The 9,478-nt window shown below is 41.8% G+C and overlaps 2 protein-coding genes across 2 annotated transcripts; both read right to left on the bottom strand.

Annotated features, from left to right (window-relative positions):
• Positions 1 to 865: 865 nt before the first annotated feature.
• On the bottom strand, positions 866 to 2,007 carry LOC147976252 (uncharacterized). The gene is made up of 2 exons (XM_087519746.1): positions 1,944 to 2,007; positions 866 to 1,338 (listed from the first exon to the last, which is right to left on the bottom strand). The coding sequence occupies exons 1-2, from the start codon at positions 2,005 to 2,007 to the stop codon at positions 866 to 868; spliced, it is 537 nt and encodes a 178-aa protein (XP_087375872.1).
• A 67-nt stretch (positions 2,008 to 2,074) lies between these two features.
• LOC147976251 (L10-interacting MYB domain-containing protein-like) lies at positions 2,075 to 3,394 on the bottom strand. Its single transcript, XM_087519745.1, has 3 exons — positions 3,092 to 3,394; positions 2,460 to 3,004; positions 2,075 to 2,186 (listed from the first exon to the last, which is right to left on the bottom strand). The coding sequence occupies exons 1-3, from the start codon at positions 3,392 to 3,394 to the stop codon at positions 2,075 to 2,077; spliced, it is 960 nt and encodes a 319-aa protein (XP_087375871.1).
• Positions 3,395 to 9,478: the final 6,084 nt, after the last annotated feature.

Genomic DNA, 9,478 nt, shown 5'->3' with positions numbered 1-9,478 from the left:
AGATTCGATCGCCGGTATCATCATACCTAGTTCAATCTTGTTACCGGCAAGTCTCTTTACTCGTTCCATAATGCAACATCCCGCAACTAACTCATTAGTCACATTGCTGGCAAGGCTTATAGTGATGTGCATTACCAAGAGGGCCCAGAGATGCCTCTCCGATACACGGAGTGACAAATCCTAATCTCGGTCTATGCCAACTCAACAAACACCATCGGAGACACCTGTAGAGCATCTTTATAATCACCCAGTTACGTTGTGACGTTTGATAGCACACAAAGTGTTCCTCTGGTATTCGGGAGTTGCATAATCTCATAGTCAGAGGAATATGTATAAGGGCATGTTCTGAATCTCTCCCAACTCCACCAAATCTGCAGCTTCTACTTCTCTGGCGAGCTTCTCACTCCACGCAGCGATCAAAAAACGTTCGGGAGCTCTGGCAGCTTCTCCCCTCGCTGCAGCCCAACTGGGAGGCAAAAAACCTGCTGGGCGCCCCTTTGGGCTGGCTGGAAGCAACCCAGTTCAGCAGCTGGATGTCTAGAGGCCGAAAAAGAAAACCAAGACATGCTGGGCTGCTCACGTGGTGATGGATGGCCTTATAACATGCACACTTTTTTTCCAGTAGCTATTTCCAACAATTTTGGCTTTATAGGAACATGTACAGAGAGCATTTCTTGGGTACATGGAGCAACAGATGTACAGCAAACATGTATTTTTTTGAAAGATCCCAAATTTTCTCAGCTAACATAAGTTATAATTTAGTAGAAAAACTAGTTCTCTCATGTGTCATACAACAAAAGCTCCATTTGCATATAAGTTTGCAAATCAATATGGTCACACATCTAAAATCACGAACATGATTACTTCACCAACTAAGAGCAATGGCGGTAGCTAGTTCATGCCTAAACAAATCCATGTTAGGAGCACTTGCCGCCGTTGTTGAAGCATCCGATGCATTTGAAGGAATAGCATACTTCTTGTATCTATCAGGAATAGTTGGAACATAATCCGGATCCCTCTCACACCGAAGGAAGTGGAGATCCTCTTTGTCATGGAGGCGGACGTAGTTGTGTAGTGTCATGGTAGCCCCAATAATCATTTTTTGTGTTACAATCGAGTACTTTGGCATCTTGAGCAATATTTGCCATTTCATCTTCCACACACCAAAGGTTCTCTCTATGGTATTGCGCTTGGAAGAGTGGATCCGGTTGAACTTCTCCACGGGAGTAGTTGGGGGCGCACCTCTTTGGAAGTCGGGGACGTGATATCGTTCTCCTTTGTAGGGTGCTAGATAGCCATCTCTGTTAGGATAACCAGCGTCTACAAGGTAATACTTGCCTACAGAAAGTAACAACAAACATGATTGTGAGTTGGAGGATATGTTACATAAGTTGCAACAACAAGAAATACTAACCCTTGGGAGGATGTGGGAATGTGGCCCTGTCATTTTCAATAGCATGGAATAGCACACTTGTGTCATGCATAGAACCCGCTTGTCCAATTGAAGCGTAGGTGAAATGCATATCAAAGTCGCATACTGCCATCACATTTTGAGTTGTTGCACCCGTTCTTCCAATGTACCTTACTTTTGAAGGTCCCTCCGGAATAGAAGCCCTAACATGTGTCCCATCTATTGCACCAATGCAGTCTTTGAGGTGAGGATAAGCCCTTTTGTCACGCTTAATCCTATCATGCACAATGTGAAAATTTGGGTCTTGAGGCCTAATGTAGTGAGATGACATCTTGATCACACAATGTAGAACCTCATGGAACTTACGATGGACTGTATCCGCTCCATGTTTAAAACGGTTTTGGGTTCTTCTATTTGATTCACAACCCCCCAAGGTCCACAAGAACATAGCAAGAGACTCATAAGTGGTAATAAAGCATGTTTCTTTGAGGCCGTACTCCGCCACCAACTTGTCATGAAGATCAAAGAACACATGTGCATTCATTCTCAACATTGTGTACGTCTCTCCAGGTGTGCAAATAGTCTCTTGCAACCATTCAAAACCAGTCAACCTAGATGTCCTAGGCTCGGCCTTCATGACCCAACTTTTACAATACTTACCAACTATGGATGACACACCTGAACAACGCATGTCCATATCATGTTGATATTGGAAAACCATAATTTTCTTTCTTTCATAATGAGTGTCATCATCACTTTCACTATCCGATGACATCTGCATATAAACAATCACCAAAATATGAAACACAAGTTAGCACCAATTGGATCGACAACATAAGAATAATGCATACATAAATAGCAAACACTAGGCTGAACAACATAGACATAAAAGATGGTTCCACAGTGCGTACATAAATAGATGGAATAGTATCAAGTAGTTCCCATACTTTAAGAAGTAGGTTCAACATAAAAGACACAAATGGTTTTGAGAGCAAAGGATAATCGACCATCACACATAGATGGAATGTAAAGTAACTACTTCCCATACTTCAACTCATACTTCCTACGCAACCAACCCTTTCGAGAGTCAAGAGGCATGTAAAGAAACATCTCCCTTTGCGCCCTCTTCACAAACAATTCGCTAGCCATGAAGAACTCATCACTATCAACTGCTGCACCACAAGCAATGACTTCATCCATGACCGAGGTGACACAGTTTGCCTCATCTTGCTTTAGGAAAGACTGAAATGATGAGTGAGAAGCCTCGGCAATGTCACCAATCCTTATAACTTTCTCACACATCACTTGTGCGGTCTTGGGTTTCTTGTTCTTCTCTGGAATGATGATTCCAAGCCTCACTCTAGATGAACTAGGTGTTGCCTGAGATGCTTGTTCTTCCGTATCATCCAAATCAAGATCCTCGATCTCATCAACGTTGATGGATTCTTTCACTGCCGCACTAGAGGGGGGAGGTATACCAGAAGAGGGGTTCCAATGGTCAGTACCATCAGTTGTGATATCTCCAAAGATAACCCGCAACTTTTCTTCATTAGCAAGTCCTTTCTTCTTGAACTTGCCACAACTTTTAATATCCTGTAATACAACAAGTGAAACACATTATTAGTAAATAAAGAGATATGGCTAAATTAAGATACATGATACAACAGCCAAAGAACTCACAATTTTAGCCTTCTTCCACCACTCATCATCTTGTGACACGGTGTTGTTCACATAGTCCCATCCGGCTCCGATCTCCCGAAACTTGAGTTTCTTGAACAAGGTGAAATCAGATTTAAGCTTGTCCCATTTGTTTTTCATTTGCGTATGTGTGTAGTCAAGCCCAGTTCTCATCTTAAATTGTCTTGTCACCTCATCAAATGCATTTGGGGTCAAATAATTGCCTGGCCTATTTCCAGCATCCACTTGCTCGGCGAACAACTCACAGACAATCTGAGTGTTTTCAACGCTCCATTCAGCAGTCATGCTTGGCACTTCTCTATGAAAATGCATGTCACATTGGTCCTCACATATACAAGCATAATAGGGAAACTGAAGTTTTTTGCAAAGCCAAAATCATGTCATATCTGAACTACACTTCACGAATAAACTAATGTCTACATATGCAAAAAGTAGCAGTGGCCTCTCAACAAAAAGGAGTAGCTGGCTAGCCTCTTTCATATATGCAGAGGCTGAAACAGGAAGATAAACCTCTAGACAGATGGTAAGCTGGCCAACTATAGCTAGCAGCATATGATTATAGAATCCTATCGCCAGATTAATTAGCTAGCACCGATGGGGACGGCCTTATGCAGCCGCTTCGTTACGCACAAAGTCATCTTTAGTACTGCTAATATCTTAGCACTACACATAATACTTCAAACTGTTAATATCATACCAGTACTAAACCTCACAAATCAAATTCACCCTAACATGTACTAGTTCATACTGCTTATATCTTAGCAGTACACATAATACACTGCAGAAAAATTCAGTTATCATGCACAGTACACGAACACCAGGTCTGACATAGGTAGGCCATCTTTGTTGGAGCTCACCTTGTGGTTTGGGCGAGGGGGCTCGGCCTCCGGGCTGCTGCTCCTGGCTCCGGAGTCAATGGTGTCCTGGTGAGCTCACCATTACCAATGGGGTCGCTGCTCCAAGCTGGTGGCGGTACGAGCGCCAATGAGCAGGGGATCCGGCGGGAAAGTGGCCGATATGGCTGGATCTGTACGCGGAAGAGTGGATCCGGTCGGCGACAGGGGGCATCGGGTGTGGCGGCGGGACTGGCGGCAGCGGTGAGGGTTCAAGGTGGGAGAGTTTGGGGTGAACGAGGGAGCAGAGCGAGAACGATTCGAGAGGAGGGCTGGCTCGGTTCTGTATGTTGCGCCAATCGTTTTCCTTGGCGATGGCAAAATCTTGTAAATACATGGGAACTCCAAATTCTGTTTATTTGCGAAGCTGGGGTTTCCTCGCTCCACAAAAATGCACTACGGCCCATGAGAGCTTCACGATTTCAGCTTCTCGGAGCGAATGTGTTCGGCTTCGTTTCTTAAGTGGAGTTTGTGAAGCTGAGAGTGGGGGGGGGGTTCAGAACACGCCCCGAGACATGAAGAAAGCAATAGCAATAAAACTAAGGAACAATTGTATTCATGCCCCTAGTTGGGTCACGCTCGACTGATTTGCCCCTATTTTTTCAACAATTGCGGTTTTGCTCAGCTCACTTCACACGCCTTGTGTTTTTGCCCTTCCGGGGCGGTTCCGACCAATCACGGTTCGCCACGTGCTAAAACTAAATGATCATTATGCTAAGCTAACGGATGGGTCTTGTCCATCACATCATTCTCTAATGATGTGATCCCGTTCATCAAATGACAACACATGTCTATGGTCAGGAAACTTAACCATCTTTGATTAACGAGCTAGTCAAGTAGAGGCATACTAGGGACACTCTGTTTTGTCTATGTATTCACGCATGTACTAAGTTTCCGGTTAATACAATTCTAGAATGAATAATAAACATTTATCATGATATAAGGAAATATAAATAACAACTTTATTATTGCCTCTAGGGCATATTTCCTTCAAATTTCCCTCAAGTGGATGACCTAAGGTTTATCAATCCATGGGAGGCGTAGGATGAAGATGGTCTCTCTCAAACAACCCTGCAACCAAATAACAAAGAATATCTTGTGTCCGCAACACACCCAATACAATGGTAAATTGTATAGGCGCACTAGTTTGGCGAAGAGATGGTGATACAAGTGCAATATGGATAGTAGATATAGGTTTTTGTAATCTGAAAATATAAAAACAGCAAGGTAGCTAGTAACAAAAGTGAGCGAAAAGGGTATTTCAATGCTTGGAAATAAGGCCTAGGGTTCATACTTTCACTAGTGCAATTTCTCTCAACAATGATAACATAAATAGATCATATAACAATCCCTCAACATGCAACAAAGAGTCACTCCAAAGTCACTAATAGCGGAGAACAAACGAAGAGATTATTGTAGGGTACGAAACCACCTCAAAGTTATTCTTTATGATCGATCTATTGGGCTATTCCTATAAGTGTCACAAACAACCCTAGAGTTCGTACTAAAATAACACCTTAAGACACACATCAACGAAAACCCTAATGTAACCTAGATACTCCAATGTCACCACAAGTATTCGCGGGTTTGATTATACGATATGCATCACACAATCTTAGACTCATATATTCAAACCAACATAAAGAACTTCAAAGAGTGCCCCAAAGTTTCTATTGGAGAGTCAAGATGAAACGTGTGCCAACCCCTATGCATAAGTTCACAAGGTCACATAACCCGCAAGTTTATCACCAAAACATACATCAAGTAGATCACGTGAATATCTTGCTGTCACCACAGATAAGCACATGCAAGACATACATCAAGTGTTGTCAAATCCTTAAAGACTCAATCCGATAAGATAATTTCAAAGGGAAAACTCAATCCAAACAAGAAGGTAGAGGGGAAGAAATATCATAAGATCCAACTATAAAAGCAAAGCTCGCGGTACATCAAGATCGTGCCAAGTCAAGAACCCGAGAGAGAGAGAGAGAGAGAGATCAAACACATAGCTACTGGTACATACCCTCAGCCCCGAGGGTGAACTACTCCCTCCTCGTCATGGAGAGCGTCGGGATGATGAAGATGGCCACCGGTGATGATTTCCCCCTCCGACAGGGTGCCGGAATAGGACCTCGATTGGTTTTGGTGGCTACAGAGGCTTATGGCGGCGGAACTCCCGATCTAGATTTATTTTGGGGGTTTCTATATTTATAGGAATTTTTGGCGTCGAGAACAAGTCAGGGGGTCCACGAGCCAACCACAAGGTCGAAGGGCATGCCCTAGGGGGTGGGGCGCCCTACACCCTTGTGGATGACTCGGGACTCTTCTGGCCCAACTCTTTTGCTTCGGGGGCTTCTTTTGGTCCATAAAAAATCATCGTGAAGTTTCAGGTCAATTGGACTCCGTCTGATATTCCTTTCCTGCGAAACTCAAAAACAAGGAAAAAACAGGAACTGGCACTGGGCTGTAGGTTAATAGGTTAGTCCCAAAAATCATATAAAATAGCATATAAATGCATATAAAACCGAAAATTGGCAATGGCTCCTAGGTGCATATGCACCCATTGTCTAAATACACATTTTGAAAAGTTGAAAAATTCGGAACAAAAATCCCACGTGTATATCCGAACATTCTAGTGCGTGCACAAAGTTTTTGATGAAAAACGAGGTATTCTGTGGCTTGTGTAAAAAAGACAATTTCTGATGCTTCATTAAAACTATTCATTTTGCATTTCTTTATATTTTTTACACAAGCCACAAAAAACATTGTTTTTCACCGAAACTTTGTGCATGGACATAGAATGTTCGGATATACCCGCAGGATTTTTGTTCGGAATTTTTAAACTTTTCAAAATGTGTATTTAAACAATGGGTGCATATGCACATAGGAGTCAAAACATCCAAGATAGATAATATAATAGCATGGAACACTAAAAAATTATAGATACATTGGAGACGTGTCACCCTACCACTAACCAACGCCGCCGCCTCACCCCGACCTTCCCCATGCACCGCCGCCGCCTCACCCCCACCTTCCCCACGCACCGCCGCCATCCACCCCACCTTCCCCACATGGCGCCGCCGCCCCACCCCACCTTCCTCGTGCGCCGCCGCCGCCCCACCCCAGCCCACCTTACCCGTGCGCCTCCGCCCCACCCCACCTTCCCCGCACGTCACCGCTGCCCCAACCCACCTTCCCCACCCCACCTTCCTTGCACGCCGCTGCCGCCTGATAACCTACAAGTATATGGGATCGTTTATAGCATTCTTTGATAAATAAGAGTATTGAACCCAACGAGGAGCTAAAGGCTGAACAAATATCCCCTCAAGTTCTATCGACCACCGATACAACTCTACGCACAGTTGACGTTTGCTTTACCGGAAACAAGTATGAAACTATTTTGTAGGTTTGATGCTAGAACTATTTGGCAAGAATAAAAGTACGAGAACTTTGCAAGATAACAAAAGTTAGGTGTTTAGTAAAAGGGTTTGTGTCAACAAGAAAGTTATTTGTCCCAAGGTAATCGATAACAAGTACTGGTAATCATCCTTGCAATTTTATATGAGGGAGAGGCATGGGCTAACATAATTTCTCTACTTGGATCATATGCACTTATGATTGGAACTCTAGCAAGCATCTGCAACTACTAAAGATCATTAAGGTCATGAAACCCAACCATAGCATTAAGTATCAAGTCCTCTTTACTCCCATACGCAATAACCCACCTACTCGGGTTTAAGTTTCTGTCACTCTCGCAATCCACCATAAGCAAATCATGAACATATTGCAACACCCTACAGCAATTTATTTGAGAATTTTATGAGTTCCAGAAGTATACGTTTGATCCAGATTACTACAGACTGTTCTGTTTTTGACAGATTCTGTTTTTCGTGTGTTGTTTGCTTATTTTGATGAATCTATGGCTAGTAAAATAGTTTATAAACCATAGAGAAGTTGGAATAAAGTAGGGTTAACACCAATATAAATAAATAATGATTTCATTACAGTACCTTGAAGTGGTGTTTTTTTTCGCTAACGGAGCTTACGAGTTTTCTGTTATGTTTTGTGTTGTGAAGTTTTCAATTTTTGGGTAAGGATTCGATGGACTATGGAATAAGGAGTGGCAAGAGCCTAATCTTGGGGATGCCCAAGGCACCCCAAGTTAATATTCAAGGATAGCCAAGATCCTAAGCTTGGGGATGCCCTGGAAGGCATCCCCTCTTTCGTCCACTTCCATCGGTAACTTTACTTGGAGCTATATTTTTATTCGCCACATGATATGTGTTTTGCTTGGAGCATCAATTTATTTTGTTAGGATTTGCTTTCTGTTATTTAGAACAATGTTTTGCATCTTTTATTTCAATAAAAGTGGCATTGATAGCCTTTACTATGCCTATGTTACAAGTATACATGTCGCTGTTTAAAAACAGAAAGTTTACCGATGTTGCAATAATTCCCTAGAAAAGTCAGAATGTGATAAAATGTTGAAACCTTTTGCATATTAAGATCTGATAAATTTACTACAGTGGTAATTTTCTTTCATAATTTTTGGAGCTAGGGAAGTATGGATGTTGCTGCATTCTTTACAGACTGTCCTGTTTAGGCAGATTGCTGTTATGTTTGCATTTTTTGCATATGTTTGCTTCTTTAGTGATTCTATTTGAGGATAGGACTATTAAATATGCAGAGTAATTTAGTATGCAATGTTGAATAATAATTTTAGTGGTTTGCTACAGTAGAGTATGATAAGGTTTTTGCAATGGTTTATACTAACTTATCTCACGAGTCCTTGTTGAGTTTTGTGTGGATGAAGCTTTTGAGATTTAGGGAGACCGTGATATGAGAGGAATTAAGGAGACACAAAAGCTCAAGCTTGGAGATGCCCAAGGCACCCCAAGATAATATTTCAAGAAGTCTCAAGCGTCTAAGCTTGGGGATGCCCGGTTGGCATCCCACCTTTCTTCTTCAACAATTATCGGTTAGTTTCGGTTGATCCTAAGTTTTTGCTTCTTCACATGATGTTTGCCATTCTTAGAATGTAATTTTATTTTGCTTTGCTTGTTGTTTTAATAAAATACCAAGATCTGAAATAATTAAATGGGAGAGTCTTCACATAGTTGCATAATTATTTGACTACTCATTGATCTTCACTTATATCTTTCGGAGTAGTTTGTTGTTTGCTCTGGTGCTTCACTTATATCTTTTAGAGCATGGTGGTAGTATTATTTTGAAGAAATAGATGAACTCTCATGCTTCACTTATATTATTTTGAGAGTCTTAAATAGCATGGTAATTTGCTTAAAATCCTAATATGCTAAGCATAAAAGATTTGTAAGAATTCTTATGAGTGTGTTGAATACTAAGAGAAGTTTGATGATTGATGATTGTTTTGAGATATGGAGGTAGTGATATCAAAGTTGTGCTAGTTGAGTAGTTGTGAATTTGAGAAATACTTGTGTTGAAGTTTGCAAGTCCC

Source organism: Triticum urartu, chromosome 4A (assembly GCF_056163025.1).
Source record: "Triticum urartu cultivar PI428250 chromosome 4A, HENAU_Tu73, whole genome shotgun sequence".
In the NCBI taxonomy this organism is placed as follows: domain Eukaryota; kingdom Viridiplantae; phylum Streptophyta; class Magnoliopsida; order Poales; family Poaceae; genus Triticum; species Triticum urartu.
The sequence above is the reverse complement of the archived record's forward strand: the minus strand, read 5'-3'. Positions and strand labels throughout refer to the sequence as shown.